Below are 21,623 nucleotides of genomic sequence, written 5' to 3' on the forward strand. Positions count from 1 at the left end.
ATGGTTATACTATACAATGTATTATATTATTTGATTCTATTCCTAGTTCGAATAAACATCAGTAGTTCTTCCAACGTTGTGTCCCCCGAGTACTCATATATGAGTGAGAAGATCAGCACGAAGTTCCCAAAATATGTTCCGACAGATACGTAAGTAGATTGCCAAGCGGTTTAATAAATTACCATTTAGGGACATTGAAACGTGTATTTACAACAATTGGTGGGATTTGGCGAAGAAGATCGTGATGCTTTCTCACGAACAAGGTACGGAATGGAACGAAGATGAATAAATAAAACACAGTTACTGAAAAATGGTTATTTATAAACTATCTTATGGTACAAAAACAGCTCTGGTTAAACATTAATTTAAATTTCATGGAAACCTACAATGATGAATAATTTGCAGACATTGACTTGACTTCTTCTGTTCATTCTGCCATTGAAACGGTTCAGAAGAACTCTAAGGAACTTTTAAATTTATTGAGTAAACACTATAACGAGTTGGATGTGTAAGTTTATTAGTGAATTATTGTAATGGTAACAATGATGATTGTAATAATGACTACGATTTTAGTTATAATTACGATGATGGTGTGTGTTCTCATTTATTTTTAGAGTTAACGCGGCCTTGCAGTGGGCAGAATCACCTAATGAAGTGTTTTTAGCCATCAAATTCTCGGCAAGATGGAGTAGTCCGGGTACGCTTTACACATAGTTGGCCATGTAGTTTATAAAATCGGTAGTCTATGTAGTTGGCAGTTGGTTATGTAGTTGACATTCATGTCCGTGCAGGTGCCCTGCAAGTTGAAGACGAGGTTTTGAACGTGGACAAGGACAGGCTCCAGTACAGTGGAATCGGAACGCACTCGGGTAAGAGGAAGAAGTACCAGGTTGACCTGCACCTGTTCAACAAGGTCATCGGCAACGAAACCAAGGTGACGCCAGTGTCCATGGGCAGGTTCTCAATCACGCTGAAGAAGGAGAACCCGGGCGTCTGGAACAGCCTAAACAAATCGCAAGAGAAGCTGCCCAATCAGCAGATATGGTGGGAGATGAAGGAAAAGTACCAGGACGAGTGCGACAAGTTCCTCGAGGAACTGGAAGAGGAGCTGTAAACAATGAACACACACACTGCTCAATTGTGAATGGAGCCATTTTAATGTAAATATTGCGCACATGACTTTTAGCTAGTGTCTTTTGAATACCGTGTAGCTGTGTGACTTGTAATAAGTGTGTAATTACCGTGATTACAGGTGCTATTTTACATTCAGTTTCTTTATTCGAGTTAACACGCGCTCGTACAATGATGGGTCGTCGACGCCGAAGTACTCCTGAACGGTTACGTGATTTGAGCGTGAGCTAACCTGAGTTCTGAGGTGAAGGTTCTTCAGCATCACCATTGGCTTCCCATCAAGAGTAACTGGCATCAGAAAGAATGGCACCGCCCACTTCTCGGCGAATCGCAGCGCCCTCTTCAACTAAAAACACTGTTAGTGGTGTGAAATGGCACCTTTGGAGTCTTGTAGTAGTGGTAAACGGACAAGTCGTTGTGCCTCAAAATCTCCATGAGGTTGAGTAAACACTTCCTCTGCTCAAGGATGTGTTTTTTTTCAGCGCTGTTGACTCCGACAGTTTCACTGTTAGTGTCACTCATGGGTCCCATGGCATCTTCACTCCCGTGGCCGCCAATGTTGCGAGTGTACTCCTGTTCAACTTCGCCACCTTTGTCGTCAGCTGAAAGTACGCTTACATTCTCAAGAAAAACCAGTACGTCAGCCAGACTAGGTGGCTCAGGTATCAAGTTCCTAAATTAGCGCTATTAGTCGAGACCTATTTGGGTATCTATCCATGTGTGTATAAGAGGGTGTAAGCACAGCTGTGTGTATAAGTGGGTGTAAGCGTGTGCGTATATTTGTTAAAACGGTTATCTGTGGTGTAAATAACGTGTGACTGGAGTAATACTTGTGTTTCAACAGATTCGTGAGTGCTACGTTGCCCATACCAAATCCAGCCGAGTACCGCAATACTGGATCAGAATCTACATAAGTGGCTTTAGTGTAACCGTGTTTTTACGTGTGTGTAATATATGTTTATATCTAAGTGTGTGCTTTTATGTGTGCGTTTATCTACGTGGGAGTAGATGTGCACGTGTGAGCTTGTGCATATGCATCCATGTTTAAAATCTTACCGTCAAAATAGTTATCATATCTTCCTCCCCCCGCCAATGACCTTGGCAGTATATTTGCTCTGTCAAAACACTCAAAGACTATCCCTGTATAATACTCGTTTCCTCGAACCTGTTTGACATTGCATTAACAATGACAACGAAAATAAGTGTAAACTAACTATTGTTAGGTCAAAATCAATCCAGTTTAAGTATCCTCTATCCCTTAGCCCTTTAGTTAAACTCCTACAATTATCTGACTCTAATTAAACTTTACCTTAATTGAAACAAGCTTTCTGATTTAATGAATTTTTCCAAATCCCTTAGTGTTTTGGACGATTCTATTACTCTGTGGAGCTCCTTGCATTGAGAAGGGCTCATACCTAACTCACTCAGCATTGCGTTGAGCTCATTTTTTGCAGTCTTCTTATACTTATCTAGTGTTTTAGAGAATTTATAAAACCATTCCGGCGAATATTCTTTAAATCCCAAGTGCTTCAAGAGCTCCCCTGTGAAGTCTCTGTGATTTATTGATATTTTAACGTCGTGTTCTGTGATTCCGACCTGCGTAATTAGTGTGTAGCCGATATTTTGTACTAATAGCCCATGTGTGATTCTGTATAAAGGGCCTGTGTTCTTACCGATTTAAAGAAGTGTATTAGTAGCGATATTATGTCAAGCTCCACGTCCAAACTGTCGATTCCTGTACACATTGTGCTCAGGTGGCCGCTAACCTATTACGTCTGCGTTCCACTGAATGTGATTCCTTCTTCTACAATAACTCGGGCGCTCGTAGCGCCAGCAATCTGCGATGGTGTACCATTTGAGCGTCCTCAACTGCAGCGTCGAGTCCCTGGACCTCAGCGACTTGAGCATGTTCATGAACTGAGGCGTTACGTCGCCTCTCAAAGACACATTTCTCCCCTTTTTGTCTCTAAACTTGTACAGCTCCTTAAAGTGCTCATCATCCTGCGTGTTTCTCCGTTTTCTCCAACTTACCGTCCGTGTGCTCGCGTTCTCGAACACCGTCGTATGTGTCAGCACCGGCATCGAATACTCCTGGAATCCGAACTTTTTGGAGGCCTCCTCCCACTAAAAACACGTTTTGCGCCTTTTTGGCCACTGACTCTACCTTATCTTGTATCCAGCGCTGGATTCTCTGCTCTGGCGGAAGGTAACACTGCGCTCCCCGAACCGTCTCGGCGTTTGTCCTTTTGAGCGCTCCAAGCTCCTCTGAGTGCGAATACAGGTCATTAGGCCCAAATTTGTGTGCGTGTGTCTGAAAAAACGTTTAGAGCTAACGGTCGAATCCTCACCCGGCCCGCGACCTGGAATGACAACGTGTACGAGTTTAATACGAATACAAATACTAGTAGTGTGTTTTGTGAAGAAGAAAGATTAAAAATCATTTAAGTAAAATAAAATGGCCCTTCTCCGAGTCAGTTGGGCTTCGACCTTATCTTTGCCTCGAGCAGCAGCCTCAGCAGCTGTCCCTCGTCCATGATCGAGTGGTTCTGCGTCTTCGCCTTGTCCGAGTGCAACTGATTCTTCAGTCTTATGAACATTGAGTTCTGCTTCGACTCGTCTATGGTGTTCTTGCGTTGTCCGTTTCCGTTTCCGTTTCCGTTTCCGTTCCCTCCGTATCCTAGCCCTTGGCGTGCTTCGTTCGAGGCCTGCCTCTGTCCCTCGTGGAAGTTAAGTCTTTCCTGGAGGCTCGCTCTGCTGCTTTCAGAGTAGCTGCTTCGCCCGTTATCACCGTAAATTTTTCCGTTGTCACCGTAAATTTTTCCGTTGTCACCGTAGCTTCTTCCATTATCACCGTAGCTTCTTCCATTATCACCGTAGCTTCTTCCATTATCACCGTAGCTTCCTCTCAAATAGCTGCTCGAGCTCAATGCTCCCAGGGAGCCGTGTCCGTTGTTTCCGCTGAGCGTTCCGCTGTTACCCGTGTAGTTCTGGCGCACGTTATCTCCGTACTTCTGGCGATTAACGCTGTTGATCATATTGCTCAGATTGTTCAAATTGTTCATATTACCCATATTACTCATATTAACCATATTGTTCATGTTGCTAGTTCCGGCTCCGCTGTTTGTTCCAATCCTTTGATCGTTGAAGCCTTCGTACTGGCGGTAGTTCTGCTGATCTCTTACGTTCGCCTGTCTTTCCATCATCTGGTTCTGCTCCCTCATGAACGACAGTGAGAATATGTGCTTGAATGACTGTATCAGGTCCGTCGAAGGGTCGCATTTGTTTCCGTGTTCGTTTGAGAAGACTGACTTGCTCATCTTTTCCTTCGCTGCTCCTGCGTCATGGCTCTTCACGTTAGGCGGACTGTAGAGCAGCGGATTTTCTCCCGTGCTCTTCAGCGTTGTGAATATCGGCGATCCTGGTGCCTTCGAGAACCTCGTGTTCGTCAGACTAGTCGTCGGGGGCACGCTCACTGACTGCTTCGTCGTCTTCTGCAGCATCTTCGGTCTGTACACTGCTTTTCTTACCAGCGACTTTCTCACTCTCGGCCTTATGAAATCCTTTTCGTCCTGGTTTCCGCAGAACCACGAGACGTCGTAGCACTCATCTACGCTCTCGCTCGCGATCAGGTACCCTTCGCAGTTAAATATTTTATAAAAATTGTCCACCTTCATTCTCGGGAACGTCGATGCTGTCATGAAGTACTTCGAGTCCAGTGACCACTCTGAAATCACTGTACATGGCTCCTTGAATTGCACTATTTGTTCCATTTCATCGCTTTCCTCCTTCTTGTACCAGAAACATATCTCTCCTGCTAGGTTTCCAAAGCCTCCTAGGGCTACCATGTTTCCCATCGGGTTCCACTTAATCGTGTTTCTGTACATGTTCGGGAACTCGAACAGTGTTTCCAGTTCCGCGTTGTAGAGCGTGATTTTGCACGGCATGTTTCCTTGCATCAGGATGAACTCGTCCTTCTTCGGGTTCCACCTAACGTCGTGCGTCGTCGCTGTGTTTACTTTGCTCACGAGTCTTCCTGTGTTCGAGTATAGCAGGCAGTTTGCTGTTGAGCCGTACTTTTCTCCTGCCATGTCCACTGTCGACTGCGCCACTGCTATCAGGTTCTGCCCTGAGGGCGACCAGAGCAGCTCTGCTGAGTCTGTGAACCTCAGCTCGTGGTTTTCGCACTGCACCTCCTTCAGCGCCTCTCCGGTCCACTCCAGCGTCGAGATGCGCAGGTTTCCCGGCGTGTTGTTCGCGTCCGTCGGGGAGAAGCACGCCAGGTACGCCTTGTCTCCTTCGCTCAGGCATCCGTTCTTCTGCGGTTTGTGGAACACTTCCACGCTGAACACCATTGGCACTGCTATTGAGAGCAGGCAGCGCACGGTCTTCAGCGACGAGGGCTCCGACGCTATCGAGTACACGTTAACCTGGTGGTTGTGGCACAGTGCGAAGTTGTCCGAGTCTCCCAGCCACTTGATCACTGGCCACTGCTCCGGCGACAGCCTTCTCGTGCTGAAGGTCGCCACTATGTTTTTCTTCGAGATGTCCCATATGTGCAGGTTGTCGTCCAGGCACAGTCCTGCCTCCGAGTAGTTTGGCAGGTTAAAGTACACTGCCAAATAAATTCCGTTGTTCGACCACTGCAGGTGCTTAATGTTCTTGCATCCGAGCGGCGTGTACATGTTCTTAAACTTCCCCACTCCTCTCAGTGTGTCTATTGCCAGGTCCGAGCTCACTCCGTTTTTCATGTATATGATTGACAGTCCTGAGCGGTCGTCCAGCACTGCCAGGTTGTTGTTGTATGAACACACGCACTGTCTCGCGAACCTGTCCTGTGACCATATGCAATCCGGCTTAAAGTTGTTGATTAGCTCCGTGGGCTCCTCCTCTGAGGAATTCCCATTTTTTGCTGTGTCGTTTTGCAATGTGTTGATGGGTATACATCTGTATATGTAAAACCCATTTTTCGTGTGTAACGTGAACAAATTCATGTTTTTACCCAATTTTACTTGAGAAGTTTCTTCGTCGAGGGTGTTGTGAAATGTTTTCGTGAAAACTTGGTGAAGTGTGAAATCGTGTGAAATGTTAAATAGGTTTAATAACCAATCTACTAAACCTTTACAAATTTACTTCCTTAACAAATTATACTGTCAAAACAAATCTCTGCTTGTTTTGTTAGATTTATGCGATGAACTATAATTGCTTTATTCTCAAATCGTTTAGAATCATAGGATCTAAACACTGCTTAACAACTAATGTTTTGTTTCAAAAACTAAGACAAACTACACTGTTACTTTATATAAAAACCATTCATCCCTACGGGTTTGAAATCTCAGCGGTTAATATTACGTGAAATAATTCAAGTTACAATCTAAATAATATCTATAATCATGGTTGGTGTTTGCAGTCTTTTAAAATTTCAATAATTTAATTGGGACGTTATTTTTCGTTAAAAATTATTAGTTTGACATGTTAGTGGCGAATGATAAACTGTTATTTTATATGATACAATGTGACAGATATGAAATGGTCTCTTAATTAAAATCTGGCTAAAAAGGTGTACGTATGGAATGTGAGAACGTTGATTTTATGTATATTTACGACTTAGAGTACTTTAAACTTTTTAAATTGAAATGTAACAAAATTTTTTATATAATTGTGAGTCTGATACTGTGGCCCCAGCTTCTGGCGTGTATCTCCAATTTTAGCTTATCAATTGTTACTAATATCAAAATTATTTGTTATTGTATTGTTTTAATTTATGGCGCATAATTTATGTCTATGATTTCACTATAATAATTTGACACACATCACCATATTTATGGCTGTTGCCTAGTCATGTGATTCTTCACTTAATACATGAATCACTTTCGGATTTCAGACAACTCATTTTAATACGCATTTGGTGTGGTTAAAATTTGTGATAAATATATTTAAACCAGATTAATCGCTATGATTGCTACATTTTGAAGTTACACAGATCTGTCTTAAAACTTTTTATTTATTTCTGCCGCAGCTTTCAAGGCTACTCGTGCCATTTTGTCTACGCCCTCGTTGACTACTTCTTTTCCTGCGTGATAGTTTCCACTCCACCATTCCCTTGGGCATCCGTCCACGGTCAGAATTGCTCCTGCCTTTGCTCCGTACAACGAAGAGACAACAAACAGGGTTGCCAACTCTAGATCCTCGGTGTCAACTAATCCGTAGTCTGAGAACAGGTCTCTGTGGTCGTACTTGCAGGTCCTTCTGTAGAATAGATCCGATGTGTAGTCGATGCCGACAAAGGTCTGTATTTCGAGCTCCTTTGAGGAATCCATCAGGGCGTCGATAACGTCATAATCGGCAACGGCTGGGTATCTCACATTGATTTCTGATATTGAGGTCGTATCGTCTCGAATGGAGGCGTAACATATGAAGATGTCGCCTGCCTTGTGTATTTTAGGTTTGTACGTTCCACACGTTCCACCCCTGATTATGTTCTTGACGCCCATTTCTATCAGTTCTCTTAAAATTGGACCCATGGAACTTGCCGAGACTCCGTGGCAGACAATCAGTATCATTTGTCCTTCCACTTCCAACTCGGCGGCGCCGTAGGAGGAGAACTTCTTGTACTCCTTGTATTTGGTTCCATATCTGGCAAAAACTTTAAAGCGGCCTAGGTTTCCACATATCACTGCCGTTTTGTGGATCCTATCCTCTGGGATGCCAATGTTCCTCAGAATTGAGCAGTCCTTGTATTCCATTTTAGTCATTGTGCTCAATCTGAAAATATTAAAACAAAACAGTCTAATTTATATCTTGGGCATTAATTTAGTTCATCTGTAGCTAATTGAGGGTGTGTCCCTTGTATGTACAGAGGGATTTCCAATTTCATTCCCCATCGTGTGATAAAATTCCTGTTACAGCCATAGAATCAAATGTGTTTTTTTCTTTTCTATCAGTTTAAATAACAGACTTAAGTGGTTTTTGGTTTTGTGTTTTTTTCCAAATGGAAGACTTTTCGAAATACTTTTTTAATAAAACGAAGATTCCTGAGAGGTTCGGTTACTTCAAAACCGCCTTCGTTTTCGGCCATGAGTCCTGGTTTGATATATTTTTAACATTGGCCGATAGCCATGTCGAGTTTGGTACCTACAAGACCATGAAATCTGTTGAAATAAATTACAAGGGCCACAACATCCTTCTGTGTAATTTTTGCTACGGGTTCGTTAACTTAAACAGGGTGGTTGCCGAGGCCGCCGTTTTGGGAGTCAAAAACATCATGTATTTAAACTTTTCTCTTCCCCTGAAGCCGAATTCCACCATTAAGGACAAGGACGTGTACGTTATTTACGCCTCTTGCAGGAACGAGGAGGCCACCGTCATAGAGGTCGACGACAGCTACCCTGCCGCCGCGCACCCCTGCGTTGTTAGGTCCCTGAGGGAGGCCGCCAGTGCGCTTGGGACCACTCTCAAGCCTCTCAAGTCGATCGTCATTGACAGTTTCTATGAGAAGAAGATTAAGAGGTTCACTCTCATCGACGAGGCTATTCAGGCCGACGTCGAATTGAAGGACTGGGACTCCGCTCCCATGTTGGTTTTCGCCTCTGCGCGTGACGTCAGAAGTGCCATTTTGACCTGCGTTGGTTTAAAACCAAACTTGACTGACATGAACGGCGAGCTTTCAGACTTTTCTCACTACAATGAGCAGATGACGCTCATGGCCAAAACTGCCCTCGACGCCTGCGTACTGGTAGAGGAAAAATATATCTGATTGCTATTTCACATGTGTGTATAAATGTAGTAATATGTTAAATCATACTATGCTCAATTTTGCTTTATACTTGTTCTATTCTGTATACATGTGTAGATACACCCTTATGTGTATTAGTGTATATGTGTGTGTATTAGTGTATATGTGTGTGTATGAATGTGTAATATATGTACATGGTTGTGTTTATGAATGTGTATATGTATTCACATACAGCAGTAAAATGAGTTAATTACAGACACTAGCCTATTTGTACACACATACATACTAACATAAATACGTATGCATATAAATATAGATACGTATATAATAGCCGCTACATTATATTTAGTCATTCTTTTTGGACTCTTCAACGTGCCCATCATGGTCATCTCCATTATCATCGTTGTCCTTCTTTGATTCAAGTTTACCATCATTTGACTTATTAGATTTCTTTGCATACTTTTGATATATTTTTAACACGCGTTCCGACTCAAGCTTCCTTTTATTTATGATTGTGGGTTCTAACTTTTTATTCTCTTCCAGCTCCTCCTGTGATTTACTCACAAACTTGTGGTACTTCACTGAGCAATGTTATTAAATCAGAAAAATAGTGGGAAATAGCATTAGCTTACACATGTAATTGATTAAACTAACCTGATCCTGTAAACGTATCATCTTGTACTTTGACCAATGTCAGCGACAGTCTTGGTCCAATCTCAACGAGTCTAAACAACAGTGACTATTATTTTTATGAAGTTACTCTTACCTTATTCCGATTTTGTTCGTAGTTTCTCCCATTTCACTAGGGTCCAACTCGACTCCGTATTTGTTTTTTGCGATAAGGTTTTGTGGGAACATGTTGTCCAACTCCACCACTTCGTCCGTATCGCTATTGAAGCCGGATCTCCCACTTTCATCTTGATCTTCTCTATGTTCCGTGTTAACTATGTTTTCAAAATCCGTTTCCTTGTTAATTAAGTTTTTAATGCTTTTCCTACTAATCAGATCCTTCACTTGCGATGACGTGTTACAATCAATCAAGTTTATTGAGTAGTGTCTCAACATAATATGGTTCGTTTCCTTTTCTTTATAAAACAATATCGCTCTTTTACAGTTTTGTATCTAAATATTTTAAGTGATCAACATTAATCTTTAATTTCCATATATGTATACGTATAATATACTTGTGCCGTATAGTGTGCATTGATACCTTAGTTGTTGTTAGGTCGAGCGGCGCAATCATTTTATTTAAAGTGTCAGTTACGTAGCCCATTGCCTTATCTACATTTGAGTATCCATTTTCCGCGTCTGAATCATCGGTCTTCGACTTGTAAAAACTGCTTCCAAATCCATTCAGGATCAGCAACGGAGGATTGTTTGACGAATCAAACGAGTGCGGATTGTTCAGGTGATTTGATACGTCTGACATCAGTGACAGCTTATTGACCAGGAATGTGAGTGTGTGTCCGTGCGGAAGGTTTGCTATTTTCAGATACGTGCCATTCGAGCTCTGCGATAACACTATCAAGTGCGTCAACCCTAATACGTCTGCTACTGATGTGAAATCTCTCAACTTCTGCTTCGACCCTTCCTTCAAACGTGTTGCACAGTTGGGTGAGAGCATCAGTCTCAGGTTATGGGCCAGCTGCTTAACTTCATAGTTCACAATACCTCTTCTTATAACTATTATACGAGGTGATCCAGTATCTACTGATTTTTCATTTAATGTTTTGCGCCTTTTTTTACGTGATTTAACCATTTTATATAAATTTTTATTTTTCTAATAAAAAAAGTATAATAAATAATATTTATCTATTTAAATATACCCAATAGTATTGTATATGGAAGATTATAATATTTTATTCGTTATCTATTTATTTTTCTTCATTATGATTTAAAATACATTAATACTTTCTCATAAAGTGTGTTTTATTATTTTTAGTGCCAATAAAATACCAATCATTTCGATTCCACACTTTCTTTTCATACACAGCAGTAACCACATTACTCCCGTTTATAATATATATTTTCTATATATATAATTGTATATATGATTATTTATATGTGTGCATTATAAATTAATATAAATTAAATCAAATTAGGAGTTAAAAACAAATTTTATTTGTTACTCTGTTGGCCATCCAACTCGTTTCAAGTTTAAGTTATCTGTGTCAATTCCGTGTGTATATGAGTGTGTTCCTGCTTTAGACTTGATGGACGATACTTTCTTCCCATTATATGAACTAAATTTTTTAATGGCTTTAACAACTGAGTTGTAAAAATTCATGGGTAACACACAAGCATTATTTTCTGGATTTTCCTTTTCAAAATGAGTAAACGACCAATTGTAATAGCTTCTTAAGTTCGGATTAAATCCTGATTCTTCAGAAACCAAATCCCTGTACAAATCACCTCCGTAGGATAGCAAAGCTGATGGAAAATGCTGCACATCAGCGTCATAAGCGGACCTCGGGACCATGTCAGAATCAACCAATAGAAACTTATTTGAAGGGAAGGCTGACGATAGTTCATTTACCGAATCCAACACTGATAAAGATGCTGTGCTTTGTTTGTTAAAAAATACAGAAACAACCAAATCATTCAAATTCACGGTGTCAGTATCTAAAAATAAATTAAAATGAAAAACTAACCTAAAGGTTTGTATATGTGACGATGATATTCATCATAATTGGTTAATTTTAAAACATTGTCGTTAAATGGTCTGGATAGTAAATCTGAATTATCAGAAAGGTCATGATAGAATGCTCTTGAAATATAATTTGTATGCTTGTTGCGAAATTTCAGGTTACTAGATAGGTTAATGTGAGAAACGGATCGACAGAAGAATGATCTGTTTCTGAGTAAAGAAAAGGCCGATTTACATATTATATCAGAATAACACTTCATTTTATAATAATAATAATGGACAAACAAGGAAGTTGTTTGCTGAACACCAATGGAATAGATTTTATGAGTGTTACGTTTATTATAGTGCTATTATTTTATAATAACTGGTTTATAAATTTTATTTATTGGAATCTCTCTTTCTACTTAGAAATACTGTTTATATATTGTTTAATGCTACTGTAAATGTGATAAAACTGGATTGTTATATGTACACACCGTAGTGTGTTTAATGGTATTATCCAATAATTGAGTTATCAGAACAATTAAGTCTCAATATTTTAAACCAGGATTTAAAAAATCGATAAAATTTGTTTATATGTACTCATTTGTTACACCTCTTCCGATTACTATTGTCGTTATTGAATGTTAATTTAAATCATTATGGCTCCGTATTTTCCTATTAAAGATATAACCACGTACATTAATAATTGGACCATTCTGGGCAAGGTCGTTGATAAATCGAAGCTCAGGTCAATAAAAGGAGACAACTCGCTGTTTCACATCGACATAGTCGACAAGAATGTAAGTTGAGGGTTTAAATTAATGGTTAGGGTGACACGATTAGAGCTAAATTTTGGGGTGTCGCAGCTAACAAATGGAACGAAATTTTGCAAAAAGGATCGGTAGAGTTGCGACAGTGTTAATCAGAGTTTAGGTGTACACATTTTCGAAGGGAACGGTTAACCTGTCGAATAAAAAATTTAATACTCTTCCTCATAAATATGAAATCACGTTCAACACGGACAGCTTAATAGAGCCTTCTGACGAAGTAAACGAGATCAATGTCGAAAGAAAGTAAGTTCGGAGGAACACAGAGTTTTATAGTTACGATTTTGTATCTCTGCGTGACATTAAGTCGACATCGAGGGATCCACCGTTCGTAGTGGATTTACTTTGCTTTGCAAAGTCATTGACACCGATTTCTGTGGTAAGTAATGGAATTGATAAATTATGTCTCAGACGAACACGAAATATAATAAGGAGACAAAAAGAAGATCGTTGTTCGTGGTAGATGATACCAGCTATGAGTTGGAAGTGACGGTTTGGGGAGACATGGTAAGTTTAATTAATAATCACAATTAATCGGCAATAAACAATTTTAGACCGAGTCGTCAATATTTGATAACATATTGGACAAACCGGTAATAATTTCACAAGTAACCATCAAGGAATGGAACGGTGGAAGGATAGGACACACCGGATACTCGAGTGACATCAAGTTGGCCAGCGCCAATTCAGTTAGAAATAAGGATAGGCTTGCAACACTGGAATCGTGGTATCAGCAGGTATTGTTTAACTCCCTGGAAATTTATAATAACTTTAGGCCTTGCAGCAAAACGAAGGCTTTAAGAGCATGAAGGCACAAGGTGGACTCTCAGGAAGAGAAACATACGAGTTCTCAACAATCGAAAACGTGGTTACCAAGGGCAAGGGGTACTTTACATTCAACTGTAAGCTGAGGAAGCTGTTCTGGAAAAACAAAGACGGAAGTGCCCGTCTGTGGTACAAGGCCTGCCCCAACTGCCACAAGAAGGCAATAAACGAGCAGGACTCAAACGTTTATAGGTGCATCAGCTGTGACGACTCAATAGTTCAGCCGGAGCCAAGGTAGAGTTGAGCCGGAAAAAACAAATGTGTAGATATTCGTTCTCTTGTGTCCTCATAGACTTCAGTGGCCAGATAGTAACAACAGTGTATGGAGACATGGGTAAGCATTAGAATTTAAATTCTTTACAGTGAAGAGTTATAGGTAGTACCGGTAGTTTAACTAGTGCTTTAGATAGTATTAGTAGTGCTGATACAGTTTTGTTGACAATATTTAGGTAAAAAACTACTTGGCCTGAGTGAAAGGGAACTGGACGGAATGGACAGTGAACAGTTGAGAAACACACTAGATTTTGATGTGTTACACAAGGTGTGTGAAGTGGGAAATAGCATCGGTGTAGGACCTGAAGGTTTCAGGGTTTTTTAAATCGAGAGTATACAACGGCGAGTCTAGGACAGTGTTTAACATAACTGCCTTGGAGGAAGTAAACTACGCGAAAGAAGCAGAAAACCTACTGGAGAAGATGGAATTAACGTACGACGCAGTGGAAAACTTTCTCGCACTAAGTAAGTCGGAAACTGAAAGGAGTGCGAAGAGACAGAAAACGGAGTAGTCCCACTTCCAGAATTAATTTCGGTGAAATAGCATGATTTTCAACTTCATTTTAATATAATTTTATTCACAGTTGGGTTCATAATTAAATAGGTATTGTGAGATGTTTGGTGTGTGTAAATGGCTTATTGGATGAAGTTGAGTTAATTTTATAAAAACTGTTAAAACATAGTGCCTTTTAATATTTATCTGCAAATATGTAAATATGAAGTTGTTTTCACTGATTTCTGGTGGAAAGGATAGCATATATAGCATACTTTGTGCTAGAAGGCTGGGCCATGAAGTCGTACTGTTGGGACACATGATTCCCAAGGATTCTAATACACATGAGCTCGACAGCTACATGTTTCAGACCATAGGACATAATGCAATCAAATCGATAAGCGAGTGTCTGGAAATTCCACTGATTGAAAGGACAATTTCGGGTAAATTTAGTGGCGTTATTTGTTTTTACCGACAATTCTTTTAACATAAATACAGGGTTTCCATCATCTACACAGTCACTAACATATACACCTGACAGCCTTGACGAGGTTGAAGATTTGTATTCTTTAGTAGAAGAAGCCTTGGTTTGTGGTCAGATAAAAAATATATGCTAATAGAAAGTAAATGATGGAATTGAGGGAGTTTTGACGGGAGCCATATGCTCAAGATATCAACTGGAAAGAGTTAAAAACGTGTATGAAGATGTGCAAATTTAAGTACTGTAGGTGTTCTAGACATAGGCTGGAATCAGTCAGTCCCCTATGGGAAAGGAACCAGAGTGAATTACTGGCAGATATGATCAAGGACAAAATGGAGGCAATTATAATCAAAACCTGCTCATTGGGTAATAGTTGATAAATTTAGATTACAATCAATAGGACTCAACGAAAGCCACCTTGGCAAAACAATATCGGAACTGTATGAGGAATTCATTAAAATGGTATAAATAGATGTGAAATCTAATAACAATGTAGAAGGATAAATTTGGTTTCAATGTGTGCGGAGAAGGAGGAGAGTACGAATCCTTGGTTCTCGACTGCACAATGTATAAAAAGAGGATAGTGATGTGAGTGTACCCCTTTTAAATGGGCTTGTAGAGAGGAACATGAAAAAATATACCATTCTAAGGACCCATATGCTCCAACAATACTCTACGTTCCAAAGAAATGGAGGTTGGAATCCAAAGAATGAGTGTATACATAGTAATATTAACAAGAATTAAATAATTGTTTAATAGTCCCTAATTTAATATAATTAAAAGTATATGGTATTTTCGTGTGAAATGTAATTAAAAATTGATCCTATTCAGAAAAAATTGAAGGATTCTGTAGGGATGGGGGAAGCCAAAGATCTAAAAAATGGCGTTATAAGTTCAGTCTTCATAACCCGAGGACTGCAACATAAATATACTGTCTATTACCAGCGCTGATGATTAGGCTTTATGGTTATTATTAGTGACCTTATGCCACAGATATCTGAGCTGGAACCCAGAAATCATTGATATTAAAAATTATTTTAAAAAACTCAGTAAATAAGCTACCTCGGGTATTATTTATACATAAAATGATATTTATATATAGTATATATTGATGATTTAAATTTATAAGAGAATTGTAGCTTGATTGATACGTGTTTAAATCCATGTATATATTAATTACATAAACACAGTTTATATTTTTATTTTACATACAAACCATGTGTTAATATAGCAATTTCATATAAGTACCTAATTTTATGGGCTGATTTGTGTCATTTTACATGTTTCCACCTTCACATTGCTGATCGACATCACAAGCCATTTCATAATTTATTACTATTCACATTTATAAAATTATTTTATTTTTGCATTATAATGATTTATATTTGTGATATTTGATTCTTGAATATATAACTTTTTATCCGAATTATGGATAGAATTAAGAAACTTGTTAGTTGTAAAATATACATTATCGGTGACGAGGTTCGTGTTATTATTGATTTGTACATACGGCTCATTTGATTGCAATGTTATAATTCTGTGTATTAGGATACTGTGGTGGGATTCCTTCTGGCAGGAGTAGGAAGCAAGGATGGCCTCGGGAGGACCAATTATACCATCGTAACGCCAAGTAATTGCATAAAACTCATTGTAAATGTAATTTTAGAGTTCACGAAGGCCCAGATCGAAGAAATTTTTAAATTATACGTCGAACGTGACGACTGCGGCATAATAATAATAAACCAACACATAGCAGAAATGATAAGGCCATTGCTGGACCTACACGATAAATTTGTGCCGACAATACTGGAGATACCCAGCAAGGAGCAGCCGTATGACCCAAGCAAGGACTCGGTGATGCAAAAAATTAAGTTATTCTTCGGGGAGAATAACTAGCGATTAATGTGAATAGTGGTACCAGTACATTATAACTATTGCGATGATTCACCCAGGGGATATTTAGGGGCTCTCTTCCCCAATTTCAGGGTCGAATTGCCTCGAGTCTCTGGCAATTTTCATGAACACAGAGTTCTCAGTGGCCACGGTCTGGTCAGAATCGTCAATTGACTCCCTGCCCTTTTCACCCTTTCTGAATGAAATGCCATCACCCTCACGATCATCTGAAAATAAAGGTTAGCAATTATAAGATGGTGTTTGGTAGGTGATATTTTAGCGACTATAGAATGTGGTTGCCGATAAGGTAGTCGTGGAAATGATTTTGATGATCCAACTAGTATTAGGTGCAATATAAGTTGAGAGAACTTACCGTAAGGTATTAGCCACAGTAGCGGATTCTTGCCGAGAACAGATTTCAAGTTCCCGTAGAGACCATCGGACCAGATCGAGACTTCCATCTGCATCATCTTGCCGGAATACTTCTCGCAGAACTCAATGGTGGTGAAGTTCTCGCAAATCAGCCAGGTGTGGAACAGAAGGAAGCAGGTGAGGACGACCGAGAGGAAAATCGATATCACCTCAGTTGCAAGGATCAGCATGACCTCGTCAAAGGACATCTGAAAGAGCGATTAGGAGGGGTGAACTTACCGTTGAGTTGCTTAAAACGTGCCTCATCGTAGGAAAGAGAAGCACTGCGATATAAACTGAAAACACATCTGAGTACAGGATCGTTAGGTAGAAGTACTTGTGGTTCCTCCACCCTATGCAGTTGTTGGCCCACGGGCAGTGATGGTCCATCTTCAGAACGCAGCGACCGCAGGTTCGGCAGTGGTGAGTTCGGTCCGGTTTGAACATTGAGCACCACTTGCAGACCCTTCGGGCCCCCGATTTCTTCGTCTCGTAAAGCACACACGTGGTGTTGATATCCCGGTTCGACAGGCTCCATTCGAGCGTGTCGGGGATCCCCCCGGGGTTTTTGATGATGCAAAGCACGTAGCTTGTGATCAGCAGGAGAAGGATGAGGTGCGTGACGAAGTTCTGAATGATCACGCCGTCACTTAGAACGCCATAGTGGGCGAGGTCCTGGTTTATTTCAGGCTTCAAGTGGTACATGAAGAACGTGCCATACATAACACTGTACAGGAAAGTCACAAAGACCACGGGGAAGTACTGCAGCACCGACCTCTTGTTGCCAGATACATTTTTAGAATGCGGCGACCTGAAACAAGTTTTAGAAGAAGATTTCCTATCTTTGTTAGTCAATAGGGGATCTGTGTCCTTTTCTCCGCCAATGATACGATTTGGCACGTACGATGAGTAGCTTTCTGTTCTTCTAGTTTGAATTCTATATGAATCCAGGTCATTTTTCTCAGTGTCCACGAATTGTTCATCTATTATTATATTATCGGTTTCTGAGTCCATTTTGGTGTATTTTGCATTTTAAATTGATGAATTTGTGTCTAATTCTACATTATAACTCCAATATAGCCGGTAAGACACACATAGGCTATGGTATACTATCATACATCCATTTACAATCAGCTAATTTATGTTGTTTTACTTATTTATAAAGGATATATTTGTTTATTATATATTTATGGCACTTTATTGCATTTCTGTGATACAATTGTCTAATGTGTAGCACCGATGTGCACTTGAGGAAGACTTATATAGACAACAGGTATTCTCGTACAACTTTAACGACATACTCCAGATCGCCTTTATTTAAAAGTTCTTGCCATGATTCCTTGTTGAAACTCGTGTTCTGGGCAGTTATTAGAGCAATTATGCTAACCTGTTGTGCCATCATGCAATAAATAGTGTACAATGCAGTTAAACACTGGATTCTATCCTCAAACTTCAATGAAAAATAATATTTTACTTTATCCTCCTCGTAGATTCCAAATAAAATCTCCGTATCTGAATGGTGAGACTCCTGCACCTAAAGTAGTGTGTGTATGGTATCATGTCTATAAACTTACCAAAATTTCACTAAAATCTAATTCAAACAATATTTTTTCTTCTAATTCCTCTGAATTCTTCGTTTTATTTTCGAATTTTTCAAGGGAAAATATTTTGTGTTTCTGACGATCATGGCTTGTGAATTCAACAACGATTTTGGATGAGATGTGTAAGGTTATTCCCACTGTTTGGTTCAGTAAACTCGATTTTTCATATGTTACTGAACCCGAATAATCCTTATTGTAGCATAATGTGCAATCTTCTGAACGCTCTTGGCTTAAATTTTCCAGGAGTCTGAGCGCGAGTTCATTTGATATGTCAACTGGCCCAGTAGTGCATAGCGTTGATACATTCTACAAATTTATGTTCACCTTTTTAGTATATGTGTCTTACGTGGAACCTCTTTTGGTTTGGGTACATGTTTTGGTACACGTTGATGTGCGGGTCGTACGTTCCCGTGTTCAGAAACAGATTTTGCGAATTCATCTGTGGCTCCACTAGCCTGTGGGCTCTGCAAAATATATACTTCCCAATTGCTTGCGATGGTATTTTAAAACTCTTTCCTGTTGCTACCGGCTCCGGCGAATACCGTTCTATTGAGTTGTATCCGGTACTGATGAACCTTAATATTGAAATATACGATTGTAAACTAACCATTCGTACAAAATTACCGGAAACTGCTGTGAGTATGGCGATGCGTCAATACATTCTACCACGTTTCCTTGTACCGATACACCTAACGACAACAACGATTATTGGAGTGGGCATACCCTTTATATATACTTGATAGACTTCGGGACCGGGGATGTCTGTACCTACCCCCTTTTGTAAATCGTGTAAATATACTCCTCGCACATCGTTTTCCTCTACATCGGACTCGCTTAGTAACTCAAATTCGTCTGACTCGTATGACGACACAGTTCCCTCGGTAATCGACTTTGATACAAAACTCAGTAAACTGTATGAGTATGAGAGCGTAACGTCCTCAATCTCTTCCTTTTCTGGAGAGACCTCCGTTTCCCTCTCCCATATTGGAATGATATGATCCTCAACATCTACACGACTCATATACTGAAAGTTAATAAAAGAAGATATACAAATACTTCATCAGTCTCCAATTTTTTCGTTAATGGAGCCAAAGTTCTCCGATTTGAAGTGTTTTCTCCCTATACAAAAATGTAATTTTGTCTAAAGGTGTGTATTATTTACTAACATTATTCTGAGAATCATTCTTCTTTTTGATTCCTAAATAAGAAAGATACTGACTAATATTATCCATTGTTAAATTTATTTCATTTATATATAGCTACAGTTGCGTTAATTTCATAATATAAATTAGTCATATGTATTTCGCTATTATTAATAATTTTAGTATTTAAATTCAATTAACTATGAAGATTTGTCATTGTAAACATTCCTTTTAACATTATTTATAGTTTTTTTACAAATGTGTACCTAAATTTATGTTTATGATATCACCTTTACCATCATTATTGTTGCCCTAGAATCATACACATATTTATCATTCTTACACCTTAATTAATTAAATATATTATAAATTATATGTTTTTATTTTTTAATTTTATTTTATCAGTTGATCTTCTAATAGACTAATTACCAATGTGTATAGAGGTGACTCATATTAAAATATGCTTGTATTCTCGATAATTATTCAAATTTAACAATAAGACAGTGATTTAACGTATTCTGTGCCTTCTGGCTTTGGGAAATTATGGATAAAGTGCTTCATTTCCTCTAAACACTTTGTGATTGACACGTCCTACAACATTGTTAAGGTTGGACATGTGTACCTCTACTTTAAGGTCGTCTCCTTCCAAACTCTTCGTAACGACGCAGAAACACTTTTTGTTCTTCCTCTCCTTGATTCCCGACTGTCCCACCTCGAACCCGTGTACCTTTCTGGAATCTCCACCCTTCTTTTGCTTTGAATTTGGGTGGTATTCCAGCAGGAATGATATCTGAGGGCTATTTGTTTTTGATTTAACATACCAATTTTCCTGCTTGTGAATCCAGTGTTATTTTGGTGCCTACTTCCAAATCGTTCAGCATGGAGGTGAGCATCGTTTTAATCGACCCGAAGTTCCTTACGACAAAGTCGTCTAAATTGTTTAATTGTTAGGCTCTACTAGTACCTATTTGAATTGGCGTTGCCATTGAGGACGACTTTATCCTCTGGAGGTCCTTTGAACGGGAGTTTAGTGTGCTCAAGCTCATTGCCTTAAAGGTACATTTGGTTGCTCATTCACTTACCGATATAAACTTCTTGTACTGGGACTCATTGTCTATCAACTTCAGTTTGATTTCGGCATCGTTAATGAGTATCTTTTCATTTTCAATGTCTGAGAAGTTTGATGTTTTTGACAACCAGGCGAAACATGATCCCTCAGATATTGGAGATATAAATCTCACCTTAACCTAAGAGTGGTATTAACAGGGGCATGGATACCTTGTTGGTGTCATTTATGGCCTGCTTTATTACACCCCAGTCCGTTGTTTCCGGGGGTATGTTTGTAATAACTACCATCGGCCCTGCAACGTGGAATGTTTCCGGGGTCTCTCCAAACTTCTTCTTCTTCGCCAACGGCTTCCTTCCAATGTATTTTGGCAGTGGCCCCTTCAACTTAATGTAGAAATTTCCATCGTGGTCTTCAAAGGATAAGTTGGGAATTGCGTTTTCTGATAGAATCTTCTTTATGTCCTCGACCGTTGCTTTTATCTCGGTCATGCGCTTGGCGCTCAGTATGTATTTTACATCGATAACGTTCTAAGAATTGTTAAACGTGGTTTATTTACCTCTAGTCCAGTGCTCGCTGAGTCTTCTGTGAATTTGGTATGATAAAAATGGTCGATTGACAAATTATCGGAGGATAGGTAAAATGAGAGCTGCCTGGTGATAAAATCAAACCTTTGCTTCTCAGATCCATATAAAACGATAATGTTAAAATCGTCATTGTTTATTCTCTCTTTCTTCAATATTAAATCAATTTCGGAAAAATCAGGGTGACGCTTGGCAGGATGAACTAAATAAATAAATTATAAATATATATAAAATACCAGGAGTTGAATCGGCTTTTCTCTTATTATTATGTGAATCCATTGTAGTTTTTAATATAATTATATTTAATTTTAAATTGTTTTGTGTTTATTGTGTCGTTGTCGTATACCCAATGATTCCTCTTGTGATAATTATGTTTATTGTTTATTTTTAAATTTTGAATATATTTTACATTGTTTTATTAATAATTGTTTTGATTAATCGTTATTTGTTTATAATTATTTAAGTCATTTGTTGTTATTGATGTGTTGTTATATGATGTTAATAACTGTTAATTGTTTTAATTTTTGAATATTGA

At 39.2% G+C, this 21,623-nt stretch overlaps 12 protein-coding genes across 12 annotated transcripts; 5 read left to right on the forward strand and 7 right to left on the reverse strand.

The window, feature by feature from the left end:
- TOT_020000423 (uncharacterized protein) lies at positions 1-1,114 on the forward strand (the record flags this gene model as incomplete). The annotated part of the gene is made up of 5 exons (XM_009692167.1): positions 1-149; positions 190-263; positions 406-508; positions 615-697; positions 792-1,114. The coding sequence occupies 5 exons, from the start codon at positions 1-3 to the stop codon at positions 1,112-1,114; spliced, it is 732 nt and encodes a 243-aa protein (XP_009690462.1).
- Positions 1,115-1,255: 141 nt separating this feature from the next.
- On the reverse strand, positions 1,256-3,572 carry TOT_020000424 (uncharacterized protein; the record flags this gene model as incomplete). The annotated part of the gene is given in 10 exon segments (XM_009692168.1): positions 1,256-1,477; positions 1,510-1,804; positions 1,944-2,037; positions 2,188-2,296; positions 2,346-2,409; positions 2,441-2,727; positions 2,805-2,866; positions 2,898-3,255; positions 3,296-3,442; positions 3,453-3,572. The coding sequence occupies 10 exon segments, from the start codon at positions 3,570-3,572 to the stop codon at positions 1,256-1,258; spliced, it is 1,758 nt and encodes a 585-aa protein (XP_009690463.1).
- Positions 3,573-3,602: 30 nt separating this feature from the next.
- TOT_020000425 (predicted protein) lies at positions 3,603-6,122 on the reverse strand (the record flags this gene model as incomplete). The annotated part of the gene is made up of 1 exon (XM_009692169.1): positions 3,603-6,122. The coding sequence occupies one exon, from the start codon at positions 6,120-6,122 to the stop codon at positions 3,603-3,605; it is 2,520 nt and encodes an 839-aa protein (XP_009690464.1).
- A 996-nt stretch (positions 6,123-7,118) lies between these two features.
- Positions 7,119-7,883, reverse strand: TOT_020000426 (purine nucleoside phosphorylase; the record flags this gene model as incomplete). Its single annotated transcript, XM_009692170.1, has 1 exon — positions 7,119-7,883. The coding sequence occupies one exon, from the start codon at positions 7,881-7,883 to the stop codon at positions 7,119-7,121; it is 765 nt and encodes a 254-aa protein (XP_009690465.1).
- Positions 7,884-8,119: 236 nt separating this feature from the next.
- TOT_020000427 (purine nucleoside phosphorylase) lies at positions 8,120-8,884 on the forward strand (the record flags this gene model as incomplete). The annotated part of the gene is made up of 1 exon (XM_009692171.1): positions 8,120-8,884. The coding sequence occupies one exon, from the start codon at positions 8,120-8,122 to the stop codon at positions 8,882-8,884; it is 765 nt and encodes a 254-aa protein (XP_009690466.1).
- A 64-nt stretch (positions 8,885-8,948) lies between these two features.
- Positions 8,949-11,770, reverse strand: TOT_020000428 (uncharacterized protein; the record flags this gene model as incomplete). Its single annotated transcript, XM_009692172.1, has 7 exons — positions 8,949-8,964; positions 9,228-9,444; positions 9,518-9,588; positions 9,630-9,985; positions 10,074-10,599; positions 10,993-11,485; positions 11,515-11,770. The coding sequence occupies 7 exons, from the start codon at positions 11,768-11,770 to the stop codon at positions 8,949-8,951; spliced, it is 1,935 nt and encodes a 644-aa protein (XP_009690467.1).
- Positions 11,771-12,151: 381 nt separating this feature from the next.
- TOT_020000429 (uncharacterized protein) lies at positions 12,152-13,929 on the forward strand (the record flags this gene model as incomplete). Its single annotated transcript, XM_009692173.1, has 10 exons — positions 12,152-12,292; positions 12,322-12,393; positions 12,426-12,565; positions 12,596-12,698; positions 12,731-12,826; positions 12,874-13,056; positions 13,095-13,378; positions 13,411-13,478; positions 13,594-13,685; positions 13,717-13,929. The coding sequence occupies 10 exons, from the start codon at positions 12,152-12,154 to the stop codon at positions 13,927-13,929; spliced, it is 1,392 nt and encodes a 463-aa protein (XP_009690468.1).
- A 204-nt stretch (positions 13,930-14,133) lies between these two features.
- TOT_020000430 (uncharacterized protein) lies at positions 14,134-15,104 on the forward strand (the record flags this gene model as incomplete). The annotated part of the gene is made up of 7 exons (XM_009692174.1): positions 14,134-14,353; positions 14,409-14,497; positions 14,531-14,607; positions 14,639-14,757; positions 14,792-14,853; positions 14,888-14,979; positions 15,011-15,104. The coding sequence occupies 7 exons, from the start codon at positions 14,134-14,136 to the stop codon at positions 15,102-15,104; spliced, it is 753 nt and encodes a 250-aa protein (XP_009690469.1).
- A 715-nt stretch (positions 15,105-15,819) lies between these two features.
- TOT_020000431 (vacuolar ATP synthase subunit F) lies at positions 15,820-16,287 on the forward strand (the record flags this gene model as incomplete). The annotated part of the gene is made up of 3 exons (XM_009692175.1): positions 15,820-15,873; positions 15,940-16,021; positions 16,058-16,287. 3 exons carry the CDS (start codon positions 15,820-15,822, stop codon positions 16,285-16,287), a joined length of 366 nt encoding a protein of 121 aa, XP_009690470.1.
- A 63-nt stretch (positions 16,288-16,350) lies between these two features.
- On the reverse strand, positions 16,351-17,709 carry TOT_020000432 (uncharacterized protein; the record flags this gene model as incomplete). The annotated part of the gene is made up of 3 exons (XM_009692176.1): positions 16,351-16,511; positions 16,658-16,904; positions 16,936-17,709. The coding sequence occupies 3 exons, from the start codon at positions 17,707-17,709 to the stop codon at positions 16,351-16,353; spliced, it is 1,182 nt and encodes a 393-aa protein (XP_009690471.1).
- Positions 17,710-17,953: 244 nt separating this feature from the next.
- Positions 17,954-19,528, reverse strand: TOT_020000433 (conserved hypothetical protein; the record flags this gene model as incomplete). The annotated part of the gene is made up of 8 exons (XM_009692177.1): positions 17,954-18,052; positions 18,083-18,229; positions 18,270-18,602; positions 18,643-18,871; positions 18,904-18,985; positions 19,020-19,320; positions 19,353-19,415; positions 19,463-19,528. The coding sequence occupies 8 exons, from the start codon at positions 19,526-19,528 to the stop codon at positions 17,954-17,956; spliced, it is 1,320 nt and encodes a 439-aa protein (XP_009690472.1).
- A 451-nt stretch (positions 19,529-19,979) lies between these two features.
- Positions 19,980-20,995, reverse strand: TOT_020000434 (conserved hypothetical protein; the record flags this gene model as incomplete). The annotated part of the gene is made up of 4 exons (XM_009692178.1): positions 19,980-20,228; positions 20,260-20,369; positions 20,517-20,685; positions 20,717-20,995. The coding sequence occupies 4 exons, from the start codon at positions 20,993-20,995 to the stop codon at positions 19,980-19,982; spliced, it is 807 nt and encodes a 268-aa protein (XP_009690473.1).
- Between the last annotated feature and the right edge of the window lie 628 nt (positions 20,996-21,623).

Source organism: Theileria orientalis, chromosome 2 (genome assembly GCF_000740895.1).
Source record: "Theileria orientalis strain Shintoku DNA, chromosome 2, complete genome".
In the NCBI taxonomy this organism is placed as follows: domain Eukaryota; phylum Apicomplexa; class Aconoidasida; order Piroplasmida; family Theileriidae; genus Theileria; species Theileria orientalis.